The sequence below is a fragment of the Gymnoscopelus braueri genome (assembly GCF_963280865.1).
Source record: "Gymnoscopelus braueri genome assembly, chromosome: 10".
Classification (NCBI taxonomy): domain Eukaryota; kingdom Metazoa; phylum Chordata; class Actinopteri; order Myctophiformes; family Myctophidae; genus Gymnoscopelus; species Gymnoscopelus braueri.
In genome coordinates, this window is record NC_137611.1 from 19928276 (window position 1) to 19945779 (window position 17504).

Below are 17504 nucleotides of genomic sequence, written 5' to 3' on the forward strand. Positions count from 1 at the left end.
CATTTTTCTGAAAACTCTTTTTAGAACAGCGGTAATCAAAAATAGCAGATCTACAAGCACACCCACTTACATTTATTCAAGCTTCAAAATATATACTGAGCAGCATAAACATTTTCTAGAATGATCCTACTCAATCATTACTTGAACTGATGAGAATAGCAACAGAACGATACCTTTGGAAAATGGCTCTCCTCATCAATGAGAGCCAGCAGGTTGCAGGACGTCCCGGCCAACAGGTCCAGGGTTGGCTGGTTGTCGCAGAACCCGATGTAGTTCCAGACGATGCTCTCTTTCAGGTACTCATCCTGCTCCAGCTTGAATATGTGATGCACAAAGAACTGCTGCAGCTGCTCGTTGGCAAAGTTGATGCACAGCTGCTCAAAGCTGCCAAATCAAGTGGTGACATTTATTGTTAATTATTATTATTATTGCTATAGGTGTAATCTACTGTAGTATAGCAGTGGTTCTCAACCTGTGTGTCGGGACCACCAGGGGCGTCCCCGCCTGATTTTGGGGGGTCCCCAGAAGACAGTGAAGTGACAATTTATGGACTTTTAAGACCTTTTTAATGCCAAAAAAATAAATAAATGAAGTGAACTATACTATAAAAACTGGTCAAACATTGGCCAAATTGTCAAATAAAGTATTATACATTTTGAAAGCCCTCGTGAGCTTGTAGATCTGCTATTTTCCCAATATTCATCTGTGGAACCGAGTCAAACAAAATGTAATGTCTGAACTACAATTCCAAGTGCTTATCATGGTGGGGGGGGTCCCCAGGTATCCCTACTTTAATTATTTTGGGGGGTCACAGCCTGAAAAGGTTGAGAACCACTATAGTAGAGTATAGTCTTCAGCTAGAAGTGAGACCTCTCATCACCTGTTTGTGTCAAAGTCCTCGAAGCCAAAGATATCCAGCAGGCCGATGGACTGAGAGGCATGTTTGGGGCGTTTGGCCGCCGTCTTATTGATGACGCTGTTGATTTTCTTGACGATCCATATGAACAGTTTATTGTATATTGCCTGGAGGAGTCACAGACCACCATTTAAGTTGTAATGCACATGGGACCCAGATGTTGAAAAATGAAAGCCATCACACCCGAAGGAGTACACAAGTTGTGTTATGTTTTGTTCTGATAGTATAACCAGTGGCCGGGCACCGCTACCTTGACAAAGGCGTCTCTACAGTCAGAGGCCTGTTCAGAGCTGAGGGGTTTAGTCACGTTCTCCCTGTTGGCACGGAAGGACCGATGGGTCAGACTCTTAGCCAGGGATGCACTCTGAACCTGAAGAAAAAGGATGTAATATTGGACCAAAGGTACAGAGATACCAAATATCTCTGTACCAATTACTTTTGGTACAGAGAATCTTTCTTTCAACCCCGAAAAAAGGAGCATTCAGTTCCAAAAATAGCTCAGCAAGTACGGAATCCAATGAATGTACTGTATAAACCCAATACTTGCAAAAAATGTGATTCTGACTCTGTTAGTTCAACTGTTTTCATTTATTTCAGAGAGACAATAGACACTGATTTACTGTTCTCTAGAAGCATTCCTTTTCACTCAAACAGTACCATCTGCTTTCATACCCCCATGATGACACAGATGTGAGGTATTGTGTGAACTTTTTGTTCTAGGTATAAATAATAACACAAGGAGAGAAAGGCTCACCTCAAGGAGTTTAGCCGCAAGGCTGAAGTGTTCTGAGGTGCTGACATCAGAGCTGTCCATGTTATTGAAGGTCGTAGCTGGTGGGAAACATGAAAAGATGAGAACTCTCTTCCATAAGAAATTAACAATATAAAGTCAAGTTGCACTATAACATTTTTGACAATTAGATAATTATCTGATATATATTTTGTTTGATTAATTAAGCTCTTGAGCATGTACATAACAGATTGCAATACACTAATTGCAAGACCCCAAGTGGTCTGGTTCAACCAGGCATCTTGGTTAAGGGACTTTTTTGCCCTGAATTTATCTTGCTCTGTTCTCCTGGTCTTTGGTATGAAGTCGGGTTGATTTTGGTTTCTCGTGTGGTTACGACAGAGGAAGGAGATTCATGGAAAATGTAATTGATTGAAAGCTGTTTAAAAGTACAGAGGAAGAGTGGATCTGGGGGAGATGGAGTGAACCTCCGCTTCAATAAATTCTCTAAGTGAAACTTCTCACTGTCAAAACACGGCTGCCAAATCTGTGTGCATCAGAGGTGACATGTGGCAGTCTACACCCTCCCCAGGCCAACAGTAGTGAATGGCAGTGACAGGGACCACAGGCAATAACTAAATTGCAGAGAAAATATGGAAAAGTGAGAGTGTGATTTTTTTCAACGTGGCTTTCAAAGCTTCATATCAGATCTTACTGGTAACATGCCACCACATTACTATCTCTGAATTTTCTTAAATCCCTCTCCATCAAACTAACTGTATGGCTGTGTAATCGACTCCAGCTGAAGAGAAGACCAGAGAGACTCCACCTTCGAAGCCTACGTTCCCCAGATGCAGTATGGCTGCCAGCAGCTTGAGGATTTCCAAGCACTGGGTCTCTGTGAAGGTCAGGATCTTCAGAGCTGAGCGGATTCGTGTGTAGTCCTTGGCATCATCACGTCCCTCACACAATATACAGTCACCCTGCACAATGATCAGAGAGGAGTTATAGGGAGATAATATCTCTTCGTGTTTGGTTGTGCTACATGTATGTGATTCTCAACAATTCTTTTCGGGGAGCACTTGTTTTGTTTCACGCAACATTCTGTGTATGTACGTTTTTTTATGTGAGGTTTGGATTTTGCACCCCCCCAACCCTGCGCTGTGATTGGCCACCAGTGTACCCCCCTAACCCTGCACCGTGATTGGCCAATCACAGTCTATTCAGGACTGTGATTGGCTAGTGAAACATGACACATGTGCATAGCCCTATAAATAGGACTATGCACTTAAAAAAAACACATTTATGTTTTTTTCTAAGTTAGGGGTGTACAATGGTTGGTCCACAATATTACTTTTCTTTAAGTGAACTTCCATCACTGTGATGACCACTGTGACCACACCGCCCACTTCACACTGGGTGTGATTTTTTTTAATCAGTTGAGATCAGTCAGGCATGCCAACAGTAATAATAAACTTCATAAACTTTTTTATATATAGCACCTTTTATGACATGAATGCAGCTCAAGTGTTTTACAGAGCAAAAAATTATATAAAAAAACTATAAAAAACTATTAAAAAACTGTAAAGGCCTTGAGGCTCATGAGTCCCGCCCGAGCAAGCCGCTAGGCCAGCGAGCCGCTAGCTAGGTGAGCGAATGCCAGAATAGGTTATCCTGTGAACCAAAACAAGCGCTCCCTCTGTACGTCGCTCGCACCATGCTTCATTGACCCGCTCCGTCCACACGTCTCAGCCAATCACAGTGATCAGGGGTGGAAAATGTCATTAGGAAATAGGAATAGGACACACGCGGTTGTACAGTACCACTTGACATTCAATAAGATTATGTTTAAAGGCTCTATGAGTTTGCTTTACATACTTTTAAATGCTTTAGTATTGATTATAATTGTCAGTTGTTTCTTACAAAGCAATACCAGATCCACATTCTGTACACATCTGTCATGAATGAGAAACGTTTTTTGGAGTCTGGTTAATTTTATTTTAGAACTTGGGTTTCCAAATTCAACTGTAATTACCCTTGTGAGGAAATTGTATTTTGTGGCGTCCTCCAGGCACAGAGTCTTCTTCTGCTCTCTTGTCATCCCTGCCAGCATGGAGTAGAACATGTGGTAGTTCCTCTCCCCCTGGGCCTGGGGTTGTGCAACAACAATTAACTTTTACTATTGTAAAATCCTGAGTGTTCATTTAACTCTGAGAGTGTGCAAATGGAGCCAACTAGACCCTTGAGGTCCATTTGGCTCCGTTTGCACACTGAGGATTTTACTGTGTACAAATAACTACAAAATAAGTGATTTAAATACCACACATGAAACCAAATCAAGTAAAACAATAAGCTGCTTTCATGTTTCCTTACATTTTTGCACAATAGTGAGAAAAAGCATACATGGTCTGTTTTCTTTACAGCAACTTCAACAAATAGCAATAACAGTTTATACCCCCTTTATCCCTTTGAATACGATTAACCAAAGCAATAACCATGGCTAAGAATTCAAAACGTGTAATCCCTATCCTAGTGGATCAGATTTGGATTTTGTGTAGTTCAAAACCCCCAAAATTCTGTGGGATCACTTTGATATCCAATCTGTGATGATAATCATAGAATTATCTCACAAACATTACTGTATGTCAATAATAAATACATTTGACTAATCAAAGAATATCAATAACACCCAAAATCCAAATCTGATCCACTCGGATAGGGATTAAAAGTTTTGAACTCTTGGCCCAGGCAATAACTAAAGTACATTATATACCTATGTACTATATACCTTTATTGATGTAGTTTATGGATTGACCATATAGAAAGATAAGGAAAAGTGTGCTCTGACTACTGGGTGTGTATTTACTTGATGGCAAACACGGGACTTCTCCAGGAGGTACTGCTCCACACATGCACCTTCAATGGCTCCATCTTTGTTGAAGAAGATCTCCAAGTATTTCCCGAATCGACTCGAGTTGTCGTTATGAACAGTTTTGGCATTTCCAAAAGCTGTAGGGCGCACACAAGTTTATTTGTTTTATTTTGACTGCTTTTCTTTTGGTGTGTGTGTGTGTGTGTGTGTGTGTGTGTGTGTGTGTGTGTGTGTGTGTGTGTGTGTGTGTGTGTGTGTGTGTGTGTGTGTGTGTGTGTGTGTGTGTGTGTGTGTGTGTGTGAGAGTGTGAGTGTGTGTGTGTGTGCGCGCGCGCGTACGTGCATGCACGTGTGTATTGTACCGCTATTATAGTACCTTCTAGAATTGGGTTGGACTCCAGTATCTGCTGTTCAATCCAGGAGTGTTGACCGCTAACTGCAGCAAGGAACTGCAGAATCAACTTAGTGCTCTCTGTCTTTCCTGCTCCGGACTCTCCACTGAGAGAGGGAGAGGGAGAGAGAGAGAGAACGAGAGAGATTGGGGTAAAACCAGGAGACCTGGTTCTGCCAGACCCAAAATGAAGTCCTAGTATGTAACACACCTACAAACCACTTTATAACTGAAGTTCATGATGTCATGAATAGTTTGTGACGAAAGGGGACGTCACAAAAAAATGTTTGGCTGGGGCCGGAGGACAAATGGCCCCTGCCCATGTATGGACGAAACAGGTACAAAACATGCACTACGTCACGGCAAAGCCGGACTTCACATGACGTATCAGCCTGTGTATACCCATGTATGGACGAAAGGGGGACAGACTTTTTTGGCTGGGGCCGGAGGACAAATGGCCCCTGCCCATGTATGGACGAAACAGATACCCATGTATGGACGAAAGGGGGACAGACTATTTTGGCTGGGGCCGGAGGACAAATGGCCCCTGCCCATGTATGGACGAAACAGATACAAAGCCTCATGTAAGCCCGACCCCTTGGGTCTGGCACAAAGGGGAAAGAATTCACTGAAACAGAAAATAAAGTATTTAGTATATACGGTATAAGATAAGATAGGATAAGATTAGATAAGATAAACCTTTATTGATCTCTGGAGGGAATGTCATGGACAGCAACAGCAAGAGTAAGAATGAAACACAGGAAAGGTAATACGAGTAAAGGTCAAGAACCAAACCAAAGGTAAACAAAAAATAAAATAGATTGAGCTTATATTCTGACAACTGAAATACTACTACTGCTGCTACTACTACCACTATTACTACTAATATAGTCACCACTTGGTCCTTTATCCATCAATGTCGGGCGTGTTACCAAAAACCTTAAGAGGCTTATTTGATTAGAATGTGGATATTCTTACCTGATAATGCAACACTGGCTCTTCTGGTTGCGTCTCATGTTGTGGTAACAAGTGTCAGCGATGGCAAAGACATGTGGGGGGAGCTCTCCAAGCTTGCGACCATGGTACAGCCTCACCTGCAGCAAAGCACAATATTAACCACTTAAACTCTATATAATTCATTGACTGGGGTCCCCCAGGGGTCTATACTTGGTCCCCCCCTTTTGTCCCTCTACTCCAAATGTCTTTGCTGACAATAGCTGATCTATAAGAGCTTATAGATGGCCTTTTGTTTTGTTTGTTTAGCTATTTTTGAAAATCTTTGACAATGTATTTTACAATATAATAACACAAGCATTATGAATCAATAAACCCAACTTCCTTTCGTGTTTAGGATGCAGGGATGCTTGGGTATGACTTGAGTGGCAGTGTGGCCCTTGCACAGTGGTGGGAAAAGTACTAACATCGCGACGCATTGTGAGCTTGTAGATCGGCTATTTTCAAATGGCCAAAATGTATACGGCTGAAGTGAGTAATATATGTTTTGTAATAATAATCAAAATCGACAAAGTAACTAGTAACTAAAGTTTTCAAATAATTGTAGTGGAGTAAAAGTACAATATTTGCCTCCGAGATGTAGTGGAGTAGAAGTAAAACTATTGAAAAGTGGAAATACTCCATTAAAGTAAAAATACCTAAAGATTTTACTTACAGTAAGTACAGTACTTGAGTAAATGTACTTAGTTACTTTCCATCACTGCCCTTGTAATATTGTATCGTCCTAAGGGAGAAACTAAAACGCCATCTTTGTTGGTTGGTTGATCAGATTAATTCAGTCATTTATTTTCTCGAACAATCTATAGTCAGCTAAGGCAGAAAATATGTATCAGTTCTAGGTTCAGACTTGCCTGGTCACCAGTATAAATGGGTAGTTCCTGGTATGGGTTCAGTGCCACCAGCACGGAGCCTGTGTACGTCTGATAAGAAAGATAAAATAACAGTGTGACAATAAACTTTGATGGCTGTCAATATAATTCCAAGGTAGCAGTAAAATAACATGTCCTTCCGTCATGGCTTACCAACATTACTGAATACCGATACTTCAACATTAATTGTTACTGGAAATTCAGTATTTCATGAGAAAGTCACATTTACAGTATAGAGAAATACTGCATCGTCTCTGCCAGGTTTCTTTTAATTCAATTTTTAAATAAATAAATGCCCCATGTTATACTTTCACAACATCACAATCACAATGCGATGCGTTGAGCGAGCTTATCTTGCTATTTAAAAGGTTTGATAATTTTTCGCCTATAATGAAGGTTGAACCAGGTTGAAAGTGGTTAAGTGGGACGCTCAGTGGTCACTGCCCACTTAACCACAGGTTGTGGGCAGGTTGTGGGTTTGAATCCACCTTGGTGCATCCGGCTTTGTCGAGCGTCTACACGAACACAACTGGCCCGTGTTCGGGGGAGGGAAGCCAGGCGGGGAGAGTGATATCGGTCATTGCACATACTCCAACGGGCTGGGGGCGGCACCTGTCAGCGGGGAGTGTTGGGCGGGAGGAGTAGGGCGAAGGCTCTACGTTCTCCTGGTGGGGGCTCCTCACTGGCAGGTGAGTCAGTAGGATACGACAGCAGTGACAACACAGAAATGTGCGTGGGGAGGAATCAATTGGCATAACGACTAAATTGGGGAGAAAAAGGGTTAAAAAAATTATTGTCTACTCTAAATTTAATAAAAAAAATAAAAAATAAAAGAAAGTGGTTAAGTCTTGTCTGTACAGGATTTTATTAATATGAACCAACGAAAAGTATTAACAAGAGCTTGTGACTAAACAATAACTATATTGGATCCATTGGAAGGCAGGTCATTTTTTTCCATTTCCTGAAAAGGTTATGGTTTTGGACATACAAGGTTTCCACTCGACAGCGACGGAATCTGAGACAAGAAGGAACAGATGAAGTGTTTGGAGCAGCAGGTGCACTTCCTCCATTTCTCTGCCAGGTAATATTGACCCTTCATACAGCGGCCATTTGGCTCTCACGTCATGCTACTGAATGGGGTGGGGTTTGCCACTCCTCGCCAGTATAACGTGAGAGCAAAATGACCACCAAGAGAATATGGCCAATAAACAGGGTCTAAGTAATCCAACAAGACCATTGAAATAATTTAAGATAACACTATAAGTAAGATAAAAATCTTTATTGCTCTCCGGAGGAAAGTTCCGGTGTCATAGCAACAAAAGCAGTTAGAATGAAACACAATAGAGGTACAGTACAGGTCAAGAACCATACCTTATAAACTATTATAAGAATACAATTATAAATCAAGATAAAACTAGAAAAAGTGCTCCTCGGAGCAGATATGTTATTGTGGCCTCCTGGTGGCGCTAAAAGAGGCCAATGTGAAAAGGGTGGCATTTCTTCCTCGGCCTAGTGGGAATGTGCGTGTGAAATTTCACGGAAATCGCAAGCTGCGTTCATGATTTGAGGCATTTTGTTGAAAACTGACCAATTCTGCAAACTTTGGAAGCCAACCTTAGCCAATGAGGATGGAATATGGGAAATCGGACGGATCCAGGTTGATCACATGACTATAGAGATACTGTCTACCGATTTGCATGACGGTTGGATACAATCTGTAGGAGTAATATAAAAAAATGGGTTTTGCAGAAATCGGCCTCCTGGTGGCGCTATAACAGGCCCATGTGAAAAATGTGGGGCAGAGGTTCTGAATTGGCATCGAGGGAGTGTGTGTGCACAGTTTCGCAGCGACCGGGCTAATGGTGCCGGAGATTAGCTGCTCGCGGACGGACAGGACACACGGACGGACGGACAGAGTGCAAAACAAACTCTCTCGCCATGCCTTACGGCATAAAATCATCTGTGTTAATTTAACAAAAATGGAACCAAATGGACACTAACCCATTCAGAGAATGTACAAATGCTGTGGTACATGTTGGACCAGCCTTATGGATCCATTTGGCTTCATTTGTACACTCTCAGAGTTAAGTGATTTTCTTTGGCTAAAATAAGTTTTAAATGGCTCTATATTCTGATAGTAATCATTGCTATAGAGTGTTTGTTCAGTAACAGGAGTCTCCATGTCTCTCCAGCTCTTTATTAAACAGAAAATGCATATTCAGGTCGGGATAGCAATCAGGATAGAGAACTCAGTCAGGATACAGATTAAGTGAGTGAGAGAAGTGATGACACAAATAAATGAGCAGACAAAATTGGAACTGGATCACTATCAAAATGAAGCTGATAAATGGGTACTCTTTCCTGATTGGCTGAAATGTTGTCACCTACCTGAAAATGTATTTTCTGTTTATTAAAGAGCTGGTGAGACAGGGAGGCCCCTGTGACTGAACAAACACTCTATAGCAATGATACTATCAAAATATATAGCTTTAAGCTTTTAACATAAAGCTTTTTGTTTTAACCAAAAAATATCACTTACCCTACCTTTAAATGAACACTCAGGATTTCACAGGATACTGTATGTTGAGGAAGGAACCTACATAGATGATGCCTTGCTTATGTCGGATCATCAGATTCCGGAGGAGTCCGGCCTCTGTGAGGTCACCCAGGCGGATCATGTCGTCCACCCCCTCCACTGACGTAGGGTGCATGACCCTGAGCGAGGCTTGCTGCTCCAGGGAGAGGCTGCGTTCCTGAGGAAACAAATGGAGAGTCAAGCATACGATAAAAATACGCAATAACTTAATGGCAGTGTTTCTCCAACTTTTTACATGTCAAGGACCCCCAAATTAATATGTTTTTGCCCGTGGACCCCCATCTGAAAATCAGATTTTGTCCCAGGGACCCCCCACACAAGATGTGTGTTGTTGTGTTAAAAAAGTATTCCAGATTATTAAATTTTTTTCAGGACTTTTTGAAAATAGCCTATGTATATATAAACTGATTTTGATGCAATATTAACTCATTTAGCTGGGGACCCCCTGGAAGCCCCTCAAGGACCCCTCGGGTCCCCATACCCCACTCTGAGAACCACCGACTTATGGAATGGTTTGCATCAAACAGTGGAGGAGAATGACAATGATGTAGAAGCAGTCTTTGGGAACCGAAATAGGTTGAGTATATAGTTGTCAGAAGATTGGAGATCTCCGCCTACGCCTACATTGCTACAACAGCGCCGAAAACGGACGCTGACATACCTACTAGGGGTGTGCCGATACACTCATTTCATGAAACGATACGATATTGGGCTCACGACATCGATACGATACGATATATGGCACTTTTCTATTATGAAAATATATGGGGGGGGGGGGGGGGGCAAATGCAAATTTAAACACTTCTGTTTTTGCATTATTATTATTGCAAAAAAATTAATAAATATATATATATATATATATATATATATATATATATATATATATATATATATTTATATATATTTTTTTATTTTTATTTTTTTAAACAATATTATTTTTCCCCAAAACGATACATATCGTCATGAAAACGTATCGCGATATATCGCGGGACGATATATCGGCACACCCCTAACACCTACAGTAAATTCCTTTTTTTTTCAATCTCAGAATTGTTTCCACCCAGTGTTAGCAACTACATTGAACTCAGCAGATGTATCGGTATGTAAAAGATCACAGATCTCAGATATGGAGTGTGTGTTTTCTAAAGGGCGCCTATTGTCTTTTAAATTCCTAAAATAAGTCTATAAATTAACTGACAAGGTTGAAGAAGCAAAGTGTGTGTGATAAGGTATGTAAAAAAACACACTAACAGCAGTGGTCTTAACACACATGCACACACATTAACCACTTAATCCTCATATACGTAGGCCTACTTTCATTTTCATTTCATTGACTAGGGTCCCTAAGGAGTCCATACTTGGTTACCTCCTTTTTTTTGGCGCTACATCAAATCTCATTGAATACAGCCAATCTACAAACTCACAAACACAGCGTGTTGTGAGCTTGTAGATCTGCTATTTTTGCAGAATGTTCACCTATTATGACATGGCCAGAGTCAATCAGCCCTGAAAAACAAATAAACTGAGATATGCGACAGCATACTTACATTTCCCTCATCGTCGACCAGAATCTGGTCACCAGAATCTGTCACTTTGACCCTGGCTCCGATGAGCACCCCAATACTGGAGTCCACCCACACCCACTCCCCCTGGGAACACGGAAAACAGTATGTTGACCGTACAAGTAGGGTTAATGTTTTATGATGATTCAGTTATCATCACCACACAGTTTACAGTATTTCCTTGAAGGAATTGTATTTCAAACAGGAACGTGAACTTTATCCAGAGCAAGGTTATTACATTAAAAACCGTACAAGTAGGGTTAATGTTTTATGATGATTCAGTCATCATCACCACACAGTTTACAGTATTTCCTTGAATACTGGAACGTGAACTATCCAGAGGATGGTTATTAAATTAAAAACAAGAACTATGTGTGGGGGAGAAAGAAAAATGGTGAAGGCAGCACTATGTAACTTTTTCTTAATGAATAAAATACAATTTTGTCCAATCTGTATGGTAGAGTATGTTAATACAATATAACTTATACAATTGGTGTGGTTGTATTTTGTCTCCCTGCTCTTCTATTGAGACATTTAGATCGTGGCAAAGGTCTCATGTCTCACCTAGACACAGGATCACACACGAATTTCGACCTGGTAGTCAAGATTTAATTTATCCCCTGAGCAAGCAGGCAGGCTCTATTTGCTCAATGGTGAAAATGTCAGCACTTGCGCAGGAAACCGGGTTCAAATCCAGGGATTTCCAAGAGGAAAGTTACATAGTGCAGCTTTAACTGAAATAAAAAATAAAACTAGACTAAAACTAACTGAAATTATATTGTGTACTTACAAAACTAACAAAAATAAATGTTTTAAAGATGTGGGTCTAGTTTTAGTCTTTGTCAATTTGTTCAAATTTGTCAACGGAAGAAGCGTAAGGTGCATTGTTGTTGATTGAAACTGGAGTCAATTGACTTCACAAAGTGTTATGTTTGTATTGTACAGTGTAATACCTATTCTGAATGTCTTAAATGTTGCCCCTGACAAATACCCCCATGTTATAAATAATAAATAATAATAAATAAATAAATAAAAAGATAATGAAACTATCAAAAACAAAACATTTTAAAACAAAAGCTAAAATGAAAAGAGCAAATCCACTCTGGAAACTAACTGAAACAAGTCAAAATTAAATGAAAATGAATAGAACAAAATCAAATAGAATTAAAAATACAAACCTACCGTATAATAACTCTAATTCCAGTCATTACACCCAACTGAACAGTAATTTCCTGGCAAAGCTATAACTTCTTCATTAAAGCCCCTAGAAAGAGCCATACTAAGTTTAAAGACATTTGTACAAAAACATGGTATAGAAATCAAGATTTGGGGGGCTTACCTTCCTCAGCATCACCAAACCACAGCTTTCCTATTCCCTAAACAAAACATAAGCATACATGAGGGAATATTCCATATTTCCATCCATTCCTACACACATTATGTTGTCAACAACATAAACAGACTAATGTCTTCTTCTGACTCCATTTCTATGAATTCATAAATCATATTTAATTGGGATATACTGCATACAATCTTCATGACTGCTCAAATTTCACATGCAAGCAACAGAGCAGAAATGACTGAGTGACAATGCCCGGTGTTATTAAAGAAAACACACAATTGAACCAACATATGAGCAAATATATCTTGTTTAAACGTCTAATAATTCATCAGAGGTTTACCTGAAATCACTTTATAGTTGATTCTTCATTAAAACCCTACTTCCAGTCCTTAATTCGCACACAAAGAGATCATATGTTTGTACAGTAGCAGAAGTAGCGGAGTGTCGTTAACAGAAGGTGGAAACAGTCAACTCAAACTCAAAGTGACAGCATTTTTATGGGACTTTGACTTTGAACTGCACACTCAAGTCAGAACAAGGGAAACCTCTTGTCTTCCTTGTCACTAAGTGCACACATATGATACCATTACTGGGATTTTAAGGTGAATCCCTCATCAACTGCTATTTGCATAATAGAAATAGCCTGACTGATGATGCTGTATCATCAGTTTCGTGTTATCTTATCAAATGACTTTCTTTATGGATCAGATTGGGAATACAGTAGACCAACATTTCAGTCGTAACATGTGGAGTACATATTGTAGTTGGCTACATTACTATTATGAAACACATCATAGTTGTAGGTTACATTCTAACCAATTCCTTTTTATTTTTTACCTTGAAAAATGTCTTGTGAAACCATGGAACAGCCTTTGGACCCCTGCGGTGTGAATCAGAAGGGCCACTGGTGGACCTCTCTGGGACAATCACAGCAATAAAGCTGTAAATACACAATTATGTAATCGAAGGACCAGGCATACCTTCCAGTAGAGTAGCAATTAATATAGTCAGAGGAATTGCAAGCACACAAGGAAATATCCGTAAATATAATATTATTTAATATGGGCTTCCTGCGCAGCATATATAAATGTATGAAAAGTATTGCAATAGTAGGTGTATTTAAGGATATTTCCCTGAGTGCAGACACTTGACTGTGAAATAACTTTTCTAGGCTGTGCAAACTACTAGAATAATTTTGAATTGCACTCAAATCTTCTTGAAAAGAGCAATTATTAGTCTATAATATGCCACTTTTTAAGTGAAAATACTGTGCAGCAATAAGTTCAACCTAAAAGGTGATTAGACAAATTGATGAAACAATTATTGGGCTACACATTAATAGGAGTTACCAACTCTTAAATAAATATTAGCTTACCGTGTGAATCTTGTCAAATATGAAATTTAGGCTACTATTTACTAGTACTACACAAAAAAACCTGTTCATTTAGCTCAAAGTACTCTGTTAAATTGACACTCAAGATTGTACAGTGTATGATGGCTGTCCAATAGATATATAACCTCACACCAGCACCACAGCAAATTCTTTCAAAACACGAGAAGGGTGGGCTCTTGGACTGATATGAACCATAGTTTACACAGGCCATTAATCTGTAGGAGTGGCAAATCAATATCATGTCAATTAAACAGATATGGATAAGGCTGGATGGGTGTATCTTCTCTAATATAGGCGTGTTGCGCTCATCCCAAAATGATAAATGCTGTTGACTCACTACAGTACCTCATAACATTCCGTGCAGCAAAGATATAACAGATGTGTAAAGCATCTTATGTGATTACCAAGATTGAACAAGGGATGGTTTTTGTATCAGTCTTGACCCCCAGTCAAGTTCACCAAGGTGGTATAGTTCAACTATTATATACCACCTTGGTTGTCGCTATGTACAGTGTATATAGCTACATCAATGTTTTGTAATTTCTTTTATAAATATTGGAAGTTTTTCAGTAAACTTAAGTGAGGATTTAGAAGGCGTTTTTAGAATCGGCCTCAGGTCTAAATGGGTCAAAAAGCCTGTTCACTACCTCGACAGATTAGCAATAGTTTATCACCAGCATTCTAACCACTCACTGCAGTTGCCATGGTGTGTTTATGATTTATCAATTACACACCATGGTAATCAAGAACATACTATCCAAGATATTAATCCAACACCCGTTTGAATAAACAAATGGGAGTCACTGCTGTACGTGACCCTAATTTACAATACACTTCCTCATATGACTGTGTCAACTCGCCGGAATTATTTTTTTCATTCGAAAATCAGTAACTTTGTGAGGGACATTAGAAATACTGGTAATTTATTCCTCTGGCAGTGGCGTAACGGAGGGGTAGCAAGTGATGCGGTGCGGGGGGGCCACCAGCAGGGGGGGCCCCGCCTGCGCTGATACAAATATTTTTACAGCAAAAAAAAAGAAAAAAGTTGATTTATATTGGTCAAATAGAACCGAATTAGACCAGAATTTTTTCGCGAGGTTGTGCACGCACATGCGTGGGCCTCACGTGAAACTCCCGCGGGGAGGCCCCGCGATTCTGCGTTACGACACTGTCCTCTGGCTGATGAGTTTATCCATTTCCCCCGCCACTGATGTAGAGGAGGTAGCCACAAGATTTTTAGGATCTGTTATATTAAATAAATAAATAGAAAATACTAGCCACTATGGGCCTCACGCCAACAACAGATTCAGGTATGTCTAAAGGGGAATTAGTGAAAGCAGTTACCACCTACTTACCTCAAGTAGAGTAAGAGATACATCCCTGTTTACTATCGAATGCTTTAATTTGACAACTTTTTAATTTGATTTTACCGTGTTAATCTGTCTTTTTGTATTCATTTTGTGTTTTATATTTTGCTTTGATCAGGACCCCAGGATGACTAGAGGCTCATTCATGTGTCTCTAATGGGGATCCTTTCATAAACAGAATCTTTTCATGTCCCAGACAGACACTCCTGTTCCAAAATAAAAAGAAACATGTTTCTATACTTCCATTGAGATGACAAATATCACAGTTTGATGTATCCCTTGGATCTATTATTTATTGATCTGGTTACAAGGACAGAAGTTAAAGAACAGCACTGTTACACACATCTTGCATGTACTTTACAGATCAGAGGTTACATGTGACAGTGAATACTAATGTCAAATTAAACTGTTTTAACTTGGACATTTAAATGGACCCAATGTGTACTTTTGAGTAAACTACTGCACAAATATTTCCCCCCCTTCAGTTTTAGGTCCCACATTATGTCAAAGTAAACTTCCGTTTTTGTTTTGCTCCAGTCTATGAAAAACAACGCAAACTTAACCATTTGCCGTTTTAAAAATACATTGACGTATCATGCTTTGATGTCTAATTCAGTCAATCTTTGCATTAAGACCATAAATTAATTTGAGAATAAAATATAAAAACATAATGAAAACATTCTCATTTTATTAAGGCATTTTAACAAAAATACTTTATTATAAAATGCTTTAATAAAAAATAAAATAAAAATAAACGTGTGACCCAAAAATAACTAAGAAGTTTAACTTTTGACTGTGCAGATTTAACTGCTAATAAATTATCCCTTTTGAGTTGGGATCATATGACACTTGTTGTGGGAGCATAAGAGAATTAAAACAAAGAAAGGCACACTCAAAGGACAGAGGTAGGCCAAAATGAATATAAAATCAAAGAAAACAGGGCTCAGCATCGACTTCACATACTGTACATTTCCACTGTGGATGGTGGTTACTTTAGCTGTTAAGCATAAATAAAACCAAGCAACCAAAAACTCAAAATAAAACTCATTTAGACAACAAGGCCACAATCAATTTACAGCAGCATTAATGAGGCAAAAATATTCAAGTCATCCCCATTATTGTGTAAAACAATACAACAGTAATAATCCAATATCTCATTAGGCTGTAATGTAATGGATCTGTGTCTAGAATGCATGCATGCATTTTTATGGGTCGCTGGTAAATATCCCTTTTTAAAACTTGTTTTTAAATGATAAAATAAGGATTTTTTTCTTTGAATTTAAGACATTTTCAAAAGATCACAAAAAACATACATTTTCACTATTTTTTAAATAGGGCTAAAGCGTTTAATTGTAATTTTGTATGTTTGGGTCTCGAGTGAAAAGGTTAGGGACACCCTGCTTTAAAGCACTGAAATAAAATCTCCTAGACTTTAAAATAAGACACTGGGATCAACCTCTTGGCAACCAAGGAGTACACAATAGGTTAACAGGATTTGACTCTTAAAACACTACTAAAATGCAATACAGTAGCATAAGTCGTGGATGATAGATATGGTAGACATACTGGTCTATATTTCAGTGAATCGCTAATGTTTGATTTATGCTTAGTTGCGCACCAAAAATAGCCGATCTACAATGCGTTATGAGCTTGCAGATGGGCTATTTTCGGTGCGTGAATGCCATGCGCAAGAAGTATAACACAGGCTTTACCGTATCTGTCAACAAGGGTTGTTCAGAAATATACATTTTTATATAATGAACACCTTTAACGTTACAACTACTGCTATTGCCACAGCGAAGCTTGAGAGATTTAATGACACTCAAGCTGAAGCAACCAGTTAACTACTAACATTCAAATAATTATCTCCGCCAGGCCAAGGCAGGGCAGAGGTTAAGTGTGTGTTTGTATGCGTCTGTCCGCAGCAATTTTTGCAAACCACTACATGGATCAGGGTCAAACTGGCAGCAGTTTAATTTACAAATCGATCAACGACAGCCATGTTATTTTTGTGAATTCATAATCTCAGACCCAGCATCCCTTCAGGCTATGGAGCACAACTAGCCAATCAGGTGCAAGCTGTCAGTCCGGCATATGGGTTCTACAGTACTAGCCAAGTCGTTCCTACACCTCTGCTACAAGCCAGCTCCACACTTAACTGCCAACACAAACACCAAAGTGCCCTCGTGGTTTATACTCGATGCATGTACTCACAAGATGGAGTCTAATGACCACATGGCTTCATGTGGAGCTTGGACTTCATGTGGTCAGTCTGTGACGTCCATACTGTATTTGGGCAAGGTTTCGGCCTGATCAGACTGCCATTCACAAAAACAAACGTGTGAAACATGTGGAGGTATTTCCTTGCCCTACTGGCAGTTTTCACAAGAAATCTGGTGCTGATCGGTCAAGCGGTTTGCAAGATTAGCCCTGGACAGACAGACCCACAGACT

At 39.6% G+C, this 17504-nt stretch overlaps 1 protein-coding gene across 1 annotated transcript in view; it reads right to left on the bottom strand.

Moving 5' to 3' along the window:
- LOC308093431 (unconventional myosin-VIIb-like) overlaps positions 1 to 12300 on the bottom strand; it is a gene marked incomplete at both ends in the record, with an annotated part of 36121 nt that extends 23821 nt beyond the window's left edge. Inside the window, 13 exons of the mRNA XM_080439766.1 lie at positions 174 to 384; positions 881 to 1023; positions 1167 to 1286; positions 1671 to 1747; positions 2476 to 2629; positions 3682 to 3795; positions 4513 to 4655; positions 4894 to 5015; positions 5887 to 6002; positions 6774 to 6842; positions 9392 to 9544; positions 10935 to 11036; positions 12289 to 12300. Of these exons, the coding sequence (XP_080295892.1) occupies positions 174 to 384; positions 881 to 1023; positions 1167 to 1286; positions 1671 to 1747; positions 2476 to 2629; positions 3682 to 3795; positions 4513 to 4655; positions 4894 to 5015; positions 5887 to 6002; positions 6774 to 6842; positions 9392 to 9544; positions 10935 to 11036; positions 12289 to 12300 (1536 nt within the window). The remainder of the gene's footprint in view (positions 1 to 173; positions 385 to 880; positions 1024 to 1166; positions 1287 to 1670; positions 1748 to 2475; positions 2630 to 3681; positions 3796 to 4512; positions 4656 to 4893; positions 5016 to 5886; positions 6003 to 6773; positions 6843 to 9391; positions 9545 to 10934; positions 11037 to 12288) is intronic.
- Between the last annotated feature and the right edge of the window lie 5204 nt (positions 12301 to 17504).